General features: G+C 33.1%; 1 protein-coding gene across 5 annotated transcripts in view; it reads left to right on the top strand.

Moving 5' to 3' along the window:
* Positions 1 to 17433, top strand: part of FBXO8 (F-box protein 8) — a 53893-nt gene extending 36460 nt beyond the window's left edge. For all 5 annotated transcript variants that reach the window (XM_007496099.3, XM_016423120.2, XM_056802929.1 and 2 more), the window contains 3 exons: positions 4480 to 4598; positions 8487 to 8683; positions 12004 to 17433. In XM_007496099.3, coding sequence (XP_007496161.1) covers positions 4480 to 4598; positions 8487 to 8683; positions 12004 to 12191 — 504 coding nt within the window. In that variant the 3' untranslated portion in view covers positions 12192 to 17433. The remainder of the gene's footprint in view (positions 1 to 4479; positions 4599 to 8486; positions 8684 to 12003) is intronic.
* Positions 17434 to 17932: the final 499 nt, after the last annotated feature.

Below are 17932 nucleotides of genomic sequence, written 5' to 3'. Positions count from 1 at the left end.
AGGATGGATATTCAATACTTTTCTCTTTAGGAAGAGTCCTGAGCCTTCATGCTATGTCCTCAGTAATCTGAAAATATTAAATTAGACATAGAAGGAAGGGGGAAAACTGTTCTAAATGGTTTCATTATATATATAAATGAGCTTTAATTCATACTCAAATAGATGATAGCAATGAATTTGAAAGTGGTGATAAACTATAACCACTTTTGTAGTGTTATGGATACAGATTTCAATCTTATGTATACATTTTTGTTCACTGTTTTTGGGATTTGAATCTATTAGAGTAGAATTCCCTAGTCATACCCTCTTGAGTTAGAGTAGTAAATTCAAACTTAAATTGAAGTTTTATTTTGTTTGTAAGGATGTTATAGAAGTTTTTGTTTCTCTTTACAAAGAGTTGTTCGATTACGTAGTCAGAGGAGGCAAAGTTTACATAGAAAAAAAGGTAAATTTGGAGAGAAACTAGGATGCCTAAATAACCTTCTATCCAAAACATATTGTTACCTATAAAATGGCAAGAAGTAAGCGATTTAGACAAGATTACCTGTAAAGTCCCTTCTTGTTCTAAGACTAAAATCCTATAATATGGACACAATGTTGCAGTATATACTTGAGGGTTTACAGTGGACAAGAACATTCAATCTATGATTTGGAGTCTCATTCTGAGCCTACTATGTGCAATTTAAAATATTGCTTCTACAGTGATAATGTAAAACCCAGTGGAATTGCTCATTGGCTATGGGAGGGGGGTAGATGGAGGGGGGGAAAGAACATGAATCATGTAACCATGGGAAAATATTCTAAATTAAATAAATGAATTTCAAGAGAAAAAATGATAAAATATTGCTTCTACATAATTATTTCTTTTTTAAAAGATTATAAAAAATTTTAATCCAAATTACCTAATAGGTACCAGTAGTAAAGACCTCATAAAGAATTATTCAATATGCCTATTTTTAGTTTTTATTTTTTATGCTCTCCTCTCTCTTGGCTTCTAAGACATTTTGGCTTTCCTCCTACTCTAATGAATAAACTTGTCACCTTTTCAGGTCCTCCTGAAGGATATTCCCTAAGATTCTGTTACTCTTCCCTTTATATACTCTCCCTCTTGGAAGTCTCATTTCATTCCCTAGTATCAACCATTATCACCAAGCAGATCACTCCTGAATTTTCATATCTAGGTGTATACCTCCCAGTGTTTACAGGACTTTTTTTTCCACATGTTACACCAGATAGCTTAGCATGTCCCAAAACAATATATGTTAAGAATCACTTTGCAAATCTTAAAGAAATACATAAATGTCGGGATTTATATTTTCCCTCAAAATCTGTTCCTGCCTTTGAAACATTGGTATTATCTTTGCCTCTTCCCTCTCCTTCATTTTCTCTAATTAATGTTCCCCAAATCTTCTTAATTCTCTTTTCTAGTATCGTTCATATTCATCCTTAGCTCTCTCTTCCTACTTTCACCAGCTAGTGCATTCATTACTACCTACCTGAAACATGACTGTGGTTTTCTAATTATCTTTCTATTCCACTCTCTTTTTCTAACCTATATCTGACTATCCTTTATACTACTGCCAAATGACTCTTTTTTTAATGTACAAATTTGGATATGTCACTTCTTCTCCAAATCATCCAATATGACTTCATATCACCTGTTAAATAAAGCTCATGTTCCTTATTTAAACATCCAGGACCTTAAGAAACATAGTACTTGCCTATTTTTCTATCTTTCTCTTTAATTATTCTTCATGCACTTTGTAGTCTTAACTAAACTGAATTATGCATTATCCCTTGTATGCTCCACATGCTTTTCTACCTGCATATCTTTGGTTATGCTATATATCCTGTATTTGAAATGTCCTCCAAACTCTACAGCTGTTGACAACTTCACATTCTGTAAAATCTCAACTACCCCCACCCCTTTTATGAAACCTTCCTTGATCTCTCCCTAGTCAATAATGAAATTTCCTTTTATGTTTATGTTGCATTCTCCATTATACTGACTAAGTTCCATGAGGACAAGAACGATGTCTTATTTAGTGCAGTTAGGTGGTGCAGTGGATAGAATAATGAGCCTGAATCCAGAAAGACTTCACTTTATTTCCAGCCTCAGATACTGTGTGTGGGACCTGGGCAAGTCATTTCATGTCTGTTTGCCTCGATTTCCTCAGCTATAAAACGGGGATCAAAATCACATATACCATTTAGGGATATTGAGGATCAAATGAGATAATATTTTGCAACGTTTTCAGCAAAAAGCCCGCCACATATTAGGTGCTATGTAAATGCCCATCCCCTTCCCTTCTTATTTAAATTACCTAACTCTCCTAGAGTATAACATATCACTCAGTATATAGTAGGCCCTAATAAATATTCTAATTGAAATGAATATCATTTGTTGAAGTGTTGAAAAATGCTTTCATAATTAACTTTATGAATTCTATGAACCAGAGACTAAACCTGACTCACTTGATGGAGATTATTGGGCACTTATTTCAATGTGAAAATAAATTAAAAGCATTAGAGAACATTAAATAAGTCTTTAATAAATGCATACAGTAGAGAATTTAAATGATGACTAAGTACTTTCCTTTAAACATTTAGCAAAATTTCAAGATGTTAAAAATTTTGTAAAATTAAAATATATATATTAGCACCATTTCCTTTTATAGTTAGTTATATATTGGCAGTCATTTAAATAACATTTTTTCCATGCTGCTGTGCCTACAAATATTTATAGTAAATTCAACCATTTGGAATAATTGGAGTTTAGGAAGTTTCTAAAATATGAGTTTAATTATAGAATTATGAAATAAACCAAGCCTATTGAGAAGCCTTTTATGTATACAGTCAACTCTCTTATCATTCCTGTTAATGGAGGGGAGGATGGAAGTAGGCAACCAATAATTGATTCAAGATTCTGCTATGTATACCTCAGATAAATGCTGCTAATTTTATTCCAGGTCAATTATATTATCTAATGTCTAGGCCTTCTTACATTCTATCCCTACATCCATCATTTATTCTGAAATATGGCATAAAAGGGAAATATACACGAGACCTCCAATGACTAGGTTATATTATACCAGGGGCTTTTTATCCCTTCTTTTACTCTATTTTTCTCTAATGACATAGCATTTCTGTTTTATTGGGTTTAAAAAAGTATAAATAAAGCATAAATAAGAATCTTCAGAGCATTAAATACATATACTATAATTTTAAATGTGCATAAAAGTACATAACTACATATATTAGAATACTTCATCTTTAAATTCTAGTTTTTAAATAATATTTTTATTATTATAAAATTATCTCTTTAAAATTCAGAATGAAAATATTTGGGAGAGGGGTCTTATTTTTAGGAAAAACTTTCTAGACCTATGAATTCTTAATTAAATATATATAAATCCCTGTAATACTCTCTAAATTCATTTTAGGCTAGATAAATATTGAAGAAATAAGAAATGTATATGTAGAAACAGTATATCATGCATGCAAAATGAATCATCTTCTATATCAATTAAATATACACAGGATATTGTTATCTAGACATAAGCATTCATGGGCATGCATGTATGCTGGATATCTGCATGTTGAAAAAAATATACCTGTCTTTTATTTGAATGACTACACATTCAAATCCATAGAAGATACTTATTTGAATGTGACTTCCATAGACATGTAAGAACATTGATTTCAGTGTTTGTTTTTTTTGTTGTTGTTGTTGTCTTTTAAAAAATAATTTAGTCACAAAAACTATGGTAATGCTTCTCTTAAAAGTTTTGCATGCGGAGGACAGGAAATTCAAAGATAAATGCCATGAAACAGTGAAATTGTTTTGCCTTAATAGATGTCTATATTTTTCATTCAGTGCTCACAATATTTAGCATTATTCAAAACCACCACATCAGATGGCTTCAAATTTGTAGGCAAGAACAGTCAGGCATTTCCATTTCCAAACTACTATTCAATATGGGGGTGAGGGGGAAGAATTCAAAGAACTTTCCTTTAAAGATCTATTAGTGCTTATATATATATGGTCTTCAGGCACGATATTTTCTATTTTGGGGAGAAAAGGATTGGTTTGGGATTGTTTTCAAGTAGGTAGATTTGTTCATTCTTTTTATATGATTATCATTTTTCCTTTATTATATGAACAAGTAATATAAATGGTAACTTAGCAGTAGTTGCTTGTGCAGACATTATATTTAAATAAATGCAAGGAGACTGCTATGCTATCCTTAACTTTGAATTCCCTACCTTCTATTGCATGTAAAATATCAACTATATAATAATAATGTACTAAGTTTTAGCTTTTATTTTGCATGTTTACAGTTTGAAGCAATATCAAAATAAAGTTTATTAAAGCTAAAAAAATTATAGTTATTGGTCTGCTATTGCCTACTATTTGTGTTTTAAAAGAAATTTTAAAGGACAATTTTATTCATCTAGACATGTTTGTTTCTGTCTTAGGGAGTAAACTACTTTATGTCCAAGGGCATCCTTGATGATTCACCAAAGGAAATAGCAAAGTTCATCTTTTGTACAAGGACACTAAATTGGAAGAAGCTGAGAATCTATCTTGATGAAAGGTAAAAATAAATAAAAATTATTTGGAAATTCAAGTAACCTTTTTTAATTATAATATTTATAAATTATTTATATTAACCAGGAACTAAGTTTTCCTTCAGTTGTAGCTAGTTCTTAACAATGAGACTGATTAGAATAAAAAATGCCTCATGTTGAAGGAACAGAATGAAATAAGGGGAGAAAGAGCCCTTGGAACCAGACTGTGGAGGGTCACTAAGGAAGGTTGTAGTTCATTTTAGGCTGCAGGGAGATGCTGTAGACTTTTGAACAGTTAATTTACAATACAGACATAAGGACTAGGAAGAATATTTTTGGCATCTTTGCAAAGGGAATGGGGAAAACTCAAATCAAAGAGACTTTTACAAAATATTTCAGGACAGAGGGCATGAAGACTTTGTCACAGAATAGAATGGATTTTACTTAACACATCACCTATGGAGAGTATCTTCAGTTTGGTAAACAGGAAACCACTAAAGTAAAAAATTATTCTAATAATAGTTTATTTCAAAAACAGGCATTTAAAGAGAAGAGCCTGAAGTAAGAGAGAGTGACTTGTATACAAAATAGTCCAGGAGAGAAGGGGTAAGAACATATTGTTGAGAGAGGGGCCAGATGCAAGTAGTGGTATAAAAGTAGAGGACTTCATAACAGATTTCATCTCTCAGTGTAGTGAGGTAGACTGAATCAAAGATGAATCCAAAATTTCCTGCTTGTATGACTGGAGAATGATGAGGCCAGCAATAGGAATCAAAAATTTGTTATGTTGAGTTAAAGGTAGCCTGTAGAGCTATGTATAGGCAGAGGTTTGAGACTGGTGTTCAGGGAAGAGATTGAGGTTGGGTAGGTAGAGTTGGTATTCCCCTTCAGAGCTGATAATTGAGGCAATGGGTGTGAGTAAAACCATCAAAGGAAAATAGAAAGAGAAAAATGAGGATTGAGGACAGTCTAGAAAGAAAATAATAAGAGAAGAAAATGGTCAGGAAAGAACAGTAGCCATCCAGGTAGGATAAGCAGAAAAGTACCATGTGACAGAAGCCAAGAGAAAAGAGAGTTAAAGAAAAAAAAAGTTCAGTATCAGGTGCAGTAGAGATCTAGAAGACCGATGGCTGAGAAAAAGTCATTAGTGCCCTTGCAGCACCTTCATTTGGATGACACAGGAGGGGAACAGATAAAGGACACAAATGGAAGGGTTAGTTTTCCCAAGAAGAAATATCACCTCATCATGTAAGATAAGCAAAAATCGAAAGAATGTATAAAAACTTAAAGGATGGAAATAAAAGAGATCATAACAGATGGTCTCAGTCTCCTCAGAAAAATAGAAGGTGCAGTTATCCAGTGTCAACAAATCAGACCCAAACCTTCAGGGGAAAAAAACAAAACTCCTAACCCTGTATTTTCCTATTAATCAGTTATACTTACTCTACTACCAGCAGTTTGGAGCTAAAGAGAAATTTCAGTTTTTATATTATCCACATAGAAATAAAATTTGAAATATATAAAACATTTCATAAAACAAAACCTAAGAAATATAAGAGCAAATAAAATATAAATGCATACAAACATAAAAAATATTTATATTCTTATTACAAAAATGAATAATATAGACATAAGTTGTGAGTGAAAATACATATATAACCCAGTGGAATTGCTTGTCAGTTCCGGGAACAGGGATGGTAGAGGGGAGGGAGAGACAGTTCCCATGTAACAATGGGAAATTATTTTTTAAATGCATTTTTAAAAAAATTTTAAATGCTTATCTAAGCATCAGAATTTCATATATACTATATAAAAATAGTGTACAAGAGATACATTGTGGCCTCCTGCTCTAGTTCATAAGCTATAGCAGTAATCATGATTTTACTTAAATTAGTATAATCAAGAAAGGTTTAGATAAAGTTCAAATCAAAGCTCTAGTACTAATGAGTCATTAAAATTTGCCTTCTTTGATCAGTATATTAAGCATTTTTCATTTGTATGCATTTTTGCAGATAGACAAACAAAATACTTTTAACTGTACGGTACTATTGAAACGTGAACCATTGAAATAATATATCAATGTAATTAATATTAAAACCCCAAACATTCAAATTACATTATTATCTCAAGATACATAAGGAAGAAAAAACTTTCATGAAGTATAATATTCATATAGGTTAAAAACCCTACAAAGTACAGACATAAAGATACCTTTTTAACACAATAAAATATATTTAAAACTGAAAGCAAGCATTTTCCATTAAATATAGGAATAAAACAAAGATTCCTAAAATATACACAAAGAAGTATATGCAAAGTATATATTTCTAAAAATGCTAGCAAAAGAGAAAAGGAAAAAATTAAGTGGGTTAAGTAAAGAAGTGATGAAACTATCCCTCCTTGCTGATGAGCCTGATAGTTTACTTAGAAAATCCTAAGGAGTGAGCAAAGATCCTGAGACAGTTGCTTTGACAAAGTTGTAGCCTACAAAATAAAATCACAAATATCAATGGCAATTCTCTAGTAATGATAAAATCCAAGAGGCAATAAGATAGATTTCATTCAAAATAACTATAAAATGCAACAATCTTGATGTTTCACCTCACACCTAGCAAATTTCAAAGGTGACAAAAGATGGAAATAGTCAATTTTGGAGGAGTTGTGAGAAAGCGGGTAAACTAATATGTTGTTGGTGGAGCTGTGAATCAATGCAACCATTTTGAAAAGAGATTTAAATTATGAAAATAAAATGACTGAAATGTTCACAGCCTTTTTGACCCAGAGATTCTACTATTATGCCTATATCTTAAGGAGGTCATCATTAAGACGAAGGTCCTTTACAGCTTTTTGTGGTCATAAGGAACAGTAAAAAAATGATAAGAAAGAATATGATTAACAGAGAAACATGGAAAGATCTAGGTGAATTGGTACAGAGTGAAATAAACAGAACCAAGGAAACAATATATGATGACTACAATGATGATATAAAGGGATAGAACAACCACAAAATAAATGAAAATGTATATTACAGAAATATGAAGGGGGGAAAAAAAATCATGATCCCAAAGAAGACAAAGGAGAAGGCATCTCTCCCCTTGATTCCTTTGCAAAGGTGGGAAGGGTACAGATGTGGAATATTTTTTGATGTAGTACTTGGTTTTGCTGATTTGTCTTTCTCTTTTTCTTTGAAAAAATATTATTTGTTTTATGTCATGGCTTCCTGGGAGGGGTGAGGCAGAGGGATGCTGAAAGAAATTCTGATCAGTTAGAAAGCAGAAGGTTATTAATAAAAATGTATTTTTTAAAAAGACTTCTTGACTAGCCATTTTGTGTGTTCACAAACCTTTAGCTGTTTTGTTTTGGTTTTTATGTACAGCCATACATATGCAATTTGTTGGATAAGAAAAGTCCTTATACAGAGATCACATTTCTAATCCCTTTTCAATTTTACATAGTAGTATCTTTAAATATTTGGTAAAAATTGATTGTGACATAATGAGAAGTAAACAAGTTCAACTAGATAGTTAAAAAGGGACATGATGCTAATGTGTAAAAATAGAAATCAGATTTTTAACTATTGTCTACAGTTTATCAAGAAGAATCCGTCTTTTTTATATTTAAATTGTAAACTTCATTTTCTTTGTATACATAGTTTATCTTTTACAGCAAGCTCATGTACATATGACATTAAATTTTTTGGCTGTTTCAAATGTTTAAATTGCTTAGCATGTGCTATAAAAATAGTGTTTATAACCATCTTGCCTTTAGATTTTAAAATAAGTTTAATAGCTTTGACTTCAAATAATGAAGTATTTTTAACTAGTAGTTGGAGATTTACTTTTTTCATCAATACGTTTTTCCTAAAATAAATAGAAAGTAGAAATTTATTAAAACTTTATCTCTCTTTTTCCTAGGAGAGATGTCTTGGATGACCTTGTGACATTGCACAATTTTAGAAATCAGTTCTTGCCAAATGCACTGAGAGAGTTTTTTCGACATATTCATGCCCCTGAAGAACGTGGGGAATATCTTGAAACTCTTATAACAAAGTTCTCCCACAGATTCTGTGCTTGTAACCCTGATTTGATGAGAGAGCTTGGCCTTAGTCCTGGTAAGAATTTACATAGTGACTATACTACTCTTGTCTTTAGTATATAATAAAGTCTTATCTGCCAACTAACTAGAAATAAAATCAGGTAAAAATATCAGAAAGTTTAGTTTTTATAGCAGTGAACATTAATATTGATTTGCAGTCATAGCTTTCTCAGTAAAAAGTATTACATACCTTATAATTTGCCTTTTTAGATGACATCTAAGTATTTCAACACAAAAATGAGGAAACTAAACATTTTTTTAAAAATATCAGAGTATGTGTTGCCCTTTGTAGGCTCTATTAAGGGGAAAATTTCTCTCACTTTATGTATGCCAAAATTATAGTCTAATTAAGTCAAGGTACAAAGTATTCTGTAGTGTATCTCATGTCAGTTCTGCCACAAGGATAGATTTTTTTAGAAGAGAAATAAAATTATTAATTTCTTCCTCTAATGAATGCTTACCATTTCCCAGGGAGGCACTGTTAAGTGCTTAGTAAGCAAAGAAAGGTAAAAACAGAGTCCTTCCCCTCAATGAGTTCACATTTTAATGTGGAAAGCAACTAGGGAAAGCACACACGCACACATAAATACAAAATCAATGTAAGAGCATGTAAGAACACCAACATGGGCACTGCCACTGGATCATAAAATCTGCAAGGATGTCAAATGAAGACGAGCAAGGTAGGAAGGGGCTAGGTTGTGAAAAGTTTGAAAAGCCAAACAGAAGATTATATATTTGATCCTGGGTATAAATGAGAGCCACTGCAGTTTCTTGAATAGGGAAATGATATGGTCAAATCTGTATCTTTGAAAAATCACTTTGGCAACTGTTTAAAGAATGAAATGGAGCAGGGCAAGCCTTAAATCAAGGAGATCAAACCAGAAGAGTTTTGTAATAGTCCAGGCAGGAGTTGACAAGGACCTGAGAGAGAGTGCCTTTCAGTGGCTGTGACTTAAAATCTGTGGTTTTATGTGATCATAAGGACTACTCTAGTCACTTTTGTTTTTTTGTTTTGTTTTGTTTTGTTTTCATTAAGTAGTTTGCATCTATTTAATTATTTCATAATGAGTAACATAAAACTGATTGGGAACGTTTGTAGGTTACAGGAAAGGATATCTATAGTGCTATGTTTGTAAGGGACTTAGAAGCAGACTTTTAGAGGTAAGCATGATGGTATAATGGAAAGAATGGATATGAAAAAATTTGAGACCTAGAAATACTAAGGCACTTGACTAGGGTCATAGACATAGAATGGCAAGTGCATTTCCCATTCAAAATTAATCTGTTACCTTCATTTTTGTGTCATAATTACAATTGAGATCACATTCCCTAATCTCTGAAAGTAAGATTTTGATAATAATAGAAATATCCACTTTAAGTTGTATTTCTGCTGTTTTTTCCAGAGTTGAAAATCATTCCAGAAAAAAAATAGAAATACTTAAGTGTTATATAAGTTATGTTCACTAAAACTGATGTGTTGTAGGCTTTGATGAAATACCTTATTATGTCAGAAAGTTAAGTTGATTCCTTAGCACATCTTTGTTTCTTCTATAAATGTAATGACTCTCATGTATATAACACTTTAAGCTTTGCAAATTTGTTTGTGTGTGTATGATCATCACATTTGTACTGGTATGATGTTGGTAAAAGAATATGCCAATGAGATCAACTATTCAAATGTATCAGTTCCTCAAATCTGCTTAATAATTTTGAGGGCATAAAAATTCCTTTTTTTCGAACTTTAGTACTTATGCCACTTTAAGGATATAATTACATGATAAACATTAAATTTAAAAACTGGAATTAAGTTTAGAAAGGTGAAAGGAGCTTCCAGATATTCAACTGAGTGGCATCATGTAGGAAATGTCTTTATTATCAAATTAAATTTTTACATTAATCCAGATATGTCATTGTATTATTTTAAATATGCAATGTAATTTGTCATCTGATGTAAGTTCTTTTTCCATTCTTACCACCACCACCCCAAAGTTCATTGTTTCTCTTATTAAGAATAGATGTCGGGAGCAGCTGGGTAGCTCAGTGGATTGGGAGCCAGGCCTAGAAGATGGGAGATCCTGGGTTCAAATTTGGCCTCAGACACTTAGCTGTGTGAATGAGCAAATCATTTAACTTCCATTACCTAGCCCTTACCATTCTTCTGCCTTAGAACCAACACACTGCATTGATTCTAAGACAGAAGGTAAGAGTTTAAAAAAAAAAAAGAATAGATGTCTTCCACAAAATGACTAATAATGAAAAATGTTGTATATGATTGAACATGTAAAATCTGTATCAGATTGCTTGCCATCTCAGGGAGGGAGAGAATTTGGAACTCAAAAATTTGTTTAAAACCATGAAAAAAAGAATTAAAAAGAACAGATATTCTATAGCCATGATGGCGAACCTATGGCATATGTGCCAAAGATGGAATGCAAAGACCTCTCTGTGGGCATGTGAGCCATCACTCACCAGTGTGCTCTCCTCCCCTTCTCCACCACCCCTCCCCACCCCTCTGCCCAGTAGCCCAATGGAAGTGCTTACTCCCTTCCCTGAGCAGAGCGCCTGGGCCACTCCCCTCTCTCCCTCCCTGTTTGAGGTAAGGTGGGGGGGGGGGATTCAACTAGGGGAGGAATAGCACACAATTGGGGCAGGGCATGATGCACAATGTCTAAAAGGTTCACCATCACTGTCCTATAACTAGTCATATATCAGGATTATGTGAAATGTTCTCAGCATGCTCATAGCTGTGACATGACTTCTATTTAATATGTTTTACAAAGAATATTCACTATAAGTGTTTTGTTAATATTGATGTGGAATCAATTGTCTTGATCATTACATATTTCAATTTTTTTTAAATCTTGTAATATGTCATCTTTAAGAGAATAAGGTCAAGAAATCTTACAAATGCATTTCTAGACTGATGAGTTTATAGCAATAATTTCTTTCATTAAGTGAAGCATATTTGTATAGCAAATCCCTGTCACACATTTTTCTCAATAGCATCACTGATAAATTAACTTATTTTTGAAAGATCATCAGGGAACTATATTTGGGATGGAGAAGTTGTTAAAAATGAGTTTAAAGTATGTCTTATACAATTAACTACAGAATGTTACTTACAATGGAATAATTCAATATATATCTTTGAAAAGGAGATATTAAAAAGATAAAATTTAATTCCAAAACTTTACATTTGGAATTTGTTTATACTGAAAGTTCTTAAAAAATGACTCTAAAGTAAGCCTCTTGATTTGTTCCAATCACAGACTATTGACCAGGGCCTCATCTTGAAAGCTTGTCAGTCATTTCTGACACTTCTTTTTTCCTCTTTAGATGCTGTCTATGTACTGTGCTACTCTTTGATCCTGCTTTCCATTGACCTTTCTAGTCCTCATGTGAAGAACAAAATGTCAAAAAGAGAATTTATCCGAAACACCCGACGTGCTGCTCAGAACATTAGTGAAGATTTTGTAGGACACCTTTATGACAACATCTACCTTATAGGCCATGTGGCTGCATAAAAGCACAACTGTTAGGACATCAGATTTGAAGGTGAAAACAACTAAAGCTACCCAAGAAATTATTTTATAGATAGGGGGTTACACTAGTGCTGGTCATTCTAACCTCTGCATTCAATCAAGTGTGTGTATATTGCCTTTTTTTAGTAATTTACCATGGGAAACGAAGGATTTTGCAGAAATTTTTCTTAATTTTCCTTATTATGTTTTGCACAAAGCAGAGCCATTAGTCTGACACAACCATTTAAGAATGTTTAAACTGACATTACACTAAAAAGTGGTAAATTTGTGCATTCGATTTGCTTCAAAAATCTTAACCAGTTCCATTCTTTTATAAAATGCCATATAATGTGTACATACTTAACTAAAGAGATTTATAATCATAATTATTTTATTGTATAGTATTTTAACTAAAGTTTTTTTTCTTTTCTCTCTAAAGTTGAGTTCTGAATTTCTTTACTACTGATCTGAGTACAGTTGTTTTCCTGAAAGTCAGATATGATTTTCAAGTGATTCATCAATAACAAAATATTCATTTTTAAATTAGAAAGGAGGGAGCCTGTTTCTCATTAATTTTACACTATATGTATGTGTATATGTACGTGTGAGTGTATATGTACACACATACATAGACCCATGATTTATAGGGAGACAGCATTGTTGGAGTACTAACCCTGGAGGCCTTCCTTTGACATATACCAACATTATGGGCAAGTCACTCCATCTATAAGTGATCCAGACAACCCTCTACATCTATATTATAAGTTCTAATATTGACTGGTGCCATTCCCCATGTGTACACACACAAAGCAACATAAAGGTACATGATTGGTATAAGTAGATTGCAACATATTACTAACCATTAATTTCATGCAAGATGTGTGTGTGGATGGGGTGTATATATGTATACATATATGTATATGTAATTGTGTGTGTGGGTACATACAAGTTTATATGTATGTCTGAAGATAGTGAAAAAGACATTTTCTCCATAATTAATTTTTTAATTCAACATCTAACCACTAGTTAAAACACGTACTTGGTGAAGAGTGCTGAGCAGCTGGATACTGAGAAATATTTTTTTTAATTAGATAAAACATGGTCCTTACCATCTTAGAATTTACAGTTAAATAGCAATTAAATTAAATTTTCTGATAGCTCTATATAGATACATGTTCTGATTTAAAAAAAAAAACAAACAAAAACAAACTTAACCCCCAAGATACCATAACATTCTTATTCATCATAGATTACATCTATTTTTATGGAATTTTTTTCCCTCGGCACTTGAATAAATCAGAATAAGTATACAAAGTAACTGGGCAAACTTTACTCTCTTCTCTGAAATAGTCTCTTTCCAACAATATTTCAAAAGGGATATAAATGTCACTCCAATCTGGTTAGGAAATGAGAAATTCCAGTTAATTACATTACTTTCATCAATGGTGAGTTATTTAGGCTACAAACATATTAGCAGTTTTAAGGAAACTAGAATAAATTAAGACATTTTTAAAACAGGAATTATGTGAATAATTGATCATTTGAATTGATAAAGCAGAAAACCCCCTCCACTGAAGGTGTGTGTATGTGTATGGTGAGGTTTGCCACTTTAGTCTAAATGTTGCCCCCCCACTCCTGTTCCTGCCTCCCAGAAAATCCTATATATAGAGAAGAGACATCATCCAGGTTTGCAAGATCACACTTAGGTATTGATACATACGGGATTTTCTTGATTATTTTGAAAGAATAGAAGGGTAAGAAGAAAACATTTATATCAAAATGGAGAACCTCATTTGACTCCCAGATCTGGCCTACAGATACACCTCAAGGACAATACTTTGATGAATATCAACCAATAATAACTCAGCAATTAATAAGTGCCTCATATATACTAGGTACGCAGTGTGAATTCATCAGTGTGAGTACTCCCTCCACTATTGCAAATGACAGCTATTCTAGGCCTTATCATCCTGTATACCTTTTACCTGTTTTTGTAGGCCTTCTTCAAGGGTATGCAGGGGCTGTTCTATCTGTTATGTCTAGTTTTTGCTTTGTAATTCCTCGCTTTCCTTGTGTAACAAGGTGTACCTTTGATGATTTCTTTTATACCACTTCGTGCAATCAAGTAATGGTTGGTAATATGCTGCATTCTACTTATCCATCATGTACATTTATGTGGCTGCATTTTTGATTCTTCACAGGACAGTGATATTCTATAATATGTAGTCCTGTAGCATCATCAGAAAAATATTTTGTACTAATAAAATAGATTTTTCAGTGAGGAGCAAATTGAGAACATTGAAAGTGATACACGGTTTACCCAATAAAATCCAGTACACTTTATCTCTATGTTCATTTCTGTACCTCAGTTTTCTTCATCTTTAATTTGAAGAGGTTAAATTAGATGGCCTCTTAGGCCCTGTCCAACTTTATATGTATGATATTTGTGAATGCAGTGTCCTTAAGAAACAGGAGCACATGGAGAACCTAGACATCTATAAGGAGCCTCTCTTCCATTTGTGCACCTGAAAGATAACTGCCAGGCCTGCTCCTGCTGAGCAGATACTGTATCTTCCTATTAATATGAGGTTCTCTCAAATGATTTTTGTATGATCAGAACATAGAAGCTTTTTTTTTCAATTTTGCTCTTTTTAGTCAAATGTGCTTTTATAACCAATAATCAGCAGACTCATATAATCAAAATTGTCCAATTTACTTCCTATGAACCTCTTGGTTTTATGACTTGAGATATGATTTGCTGTAGAAAGGCATCTGTCAAAAACCTTTCTATTCTTTCCTTATATATTCATCAAGGATGATCCTATACCATTCTCAAAGATATTGTGGAGGTGAGGAAGTATTATAGTTGCTGACATCTTCCCAATCAATGTTTTAGTAATGATAGTTTCTGATATTTTTTTTAATTCTTTTCACTCATTCTATCTTGCAGTTATCTTGAAAATTGATATCCGAACAATTTTAAAACTCTCTTCAGCTTTGATTTTTTTCCCTTTTGTTTTCAGTCAGGTCCTGGCCACTCTTCATTTTCTCTCCTTAAAGTGCCATTTTAATTTCCTCATTATAGGATGTTAGGTACTGAGTTAATAAGAGTTCATATCTATGTTGAAGATAGACTTCAGTAGAAAAAACCTAATACACAAATTATTTTATTTCATACATAAATATTTCATAATTTTTGGCATTTTCCAGTTTTACCTGATGGTCTTCTTGGGATAACTAGGCTTAATTGGATCTCACATCAAGATGTCTGTATCTACCTCTAATAGTGTTTTCTTATTTATACTCTGCATTGGTATTGCTCTTGATTGTTTTGTCAATTTTTTACATGAAGACAGGGTCTGGCTAAGGCAATTTCTTGCCTCATGGCTATGTAGTACCTACTTTTTAAAAGCAGTTAAACTTCTCTAATAAATGGCTATAGTAGATCAATGTCTACTTTTTAATAATTTGTTTAGATCAGGTTGAAACTGATATGTCATACAATGCCTTTTTATATTTACCATTTTTCCTAGTTTGGTTTTGGAATTGATTTTGGCCATTTTTCTCTAATCTGGCTACACTAATTCAGCTAATTCTGAAATTACTCTTCTGTCAATGGAAGCCAGTCATTTCCTATTAGTTACAGTCATTTTCATTTTCTTTGATGTTGTTTGTTGTTCATAATTTCTAGCCTTTCCTGACTTCACTTAAAGAAAAATATTTGGGTCTCTAATTTCTTTTTTTTTTTTAATTAAACCCTTACCTTCTGTCTTGGAGCCAATTGGCTCCAAGACAGAAGAGTGATAAGGGCTAGGCAATAGGGGTCAAGTGACTTGCCCAGGGTCACACAGCTGGGAAGTATCTGAGGTCAGATTTGAACCTAGGACCTCCCATCTCTAGGCCTGGCTCTCAATCCACTGAGCTACCCAGCTGCCCCCAGGTCTCTAATTTCTTAATCCCAAACTATATTTTTCATTGTCCTTCCTTCCACATGCCTGTCTTCAGTGTAATCTTTGAATATCAAATTTATGTTGACTTATTTGAAAAATCTTATATTCTTCATATAATTTCTTTTTATCTTCTACAACAGATGTCAGTACAATGTTGGTTATATTGTCTCAAATGTAACCTTAAATCATTGTGAAAGTAAGCAATCTCAATTCTTTATTTTGAAGCCTTGCTCTTCCATTTTAGAATCAATACTGTGTATTGGTTCTAAAGCAGGAGAGCAATAAGGGCTAGGCAATGGGGGTTAAGTGTCTTGCCCAGGGTCACATAGCTGGGAAGGATCTGAGGTCAGATTTGAACTCAGGACCTAACGTATCTGGACCTGGCTCCAATCCACTGAGCCATCTAGCTGCTCCTCAATTAGAACAGAACATGACTGTTGGCTTAAATATGAAATGGGCATGGTAAAGTAATGAGTTTATAAGGTTCTAAAGTAAATTTTTAAAGAATACCATTTCTTCTTATATATAAAATTGGGAATTCCATGAGAAAATAAGTCTTAAAATAAAAAGCAAAGTGAATTTTTTAAAAAATCAAGCTGATACCCCAAATGGAAAGGACCTTTAGAAGAAGTTCAAAGAATGGCAATTGATAATTGTAATTTTTAGTGAGTCATTTTAGTCGTGTCCAACTCTTTATGACCCCATTACATTAGGGGTTTTCTTAGCAAAGATACTGTAATGGTTTGCCATTTCCTTCTCCAACTCACTTTACAGATGAGGAAATAGACCAACAGGGTTAAATGACTTGCCCAAGGTTACACAGCTAGTGTCAGAGGATGGATTTGAACTCAAGATGAGTCTTCCTGACTTCAGGCCTGGCACTCCATCTACTGCAGCATCTAGCTGTCCTGATTAGTGACAAGTTACTCTAATGTCCGTATCCCAGCTGTACAGCTGAGAGTGTTATCTGTCTCTTTTTATCCATATCTGCCCTTCTCCTCTGACTTTCCAGTTTGTCTTTATCTCTCTCTCTCTCTCTCTCTCTCTTTTCTCTCTACCTGTATACCTTTCTCTTCCTATTTTTCCCCTCCCCTTTTACTGCTGTTATCAATTTCTATATTTCTCCTTTCCCTTATATTGCGCTGTTCCTCACCCCAAGTAATTCTCTCTTAACTGGCTGTAATATGAAACCAAAGTATTTTTATTACCATTATTTATCCCTGTCTCAACTTAGTAGTTGAGAATGGTTTACATCTCAATTTTGAAAGAAATAAAACCTCGGTTTATGCTTCTTCCTTGTGTGTGAACTTCAATGAAAAAAAAAAAGGTTCTTTAACCCTGTTCTAGATAATATTAAAGAATAAAAATGCAAGAATGATTTATCCAGATCCTATTCAGTGATCATTTAGTAAGTACCTACTCTGGGGAATATAAAAAACAAAAATGAAAATCATCACTTTAAGAAGTTTATATTCTACATGGAGGAAACATGCACAGATTTACAAGTATTCCTGTGGCCTAGACCCCCCCCTTTTCCTGCCCCCCAAACTCTGGGCTCACACAGAGTTCTATAATAGGAGTGAACCTAAAAGATTGATGTCCTCCTTTCCTTGTTACTCTAATACACAGTTTACTCTGGGAAATCTCCACGTAAGCTTATTTATCTCTTGTATCTAGGCTTCCAAAAACATGAGTAATGGGCTCCCCATATCCTGTATTAGCAGTCAGGGTAACAAATGTATACTTAGAACGTTCACCTATAGAATATGATGACAATGCTAAGGACAGAAACCC

This window comes from Monodelphis domestica, chromosome 6, assembly GCF_027887165.1.
Source record: "Monodelphis domestica isolate mMonDom1 chromosome 6, mMonDom1.pri, whole genome shotgun sequence".
Taxonomy (NCBI): Eukaryota; Metazoa; Chordata; class Mammalia; order Didelphimorphia; family Didelphidae; genus Monodelphis; species Monodelphis domestica.
Note: the sequence above shows the minus strand (reverse complement) of the source record. Positions and strands in the feature narration are given on the sequence as shown.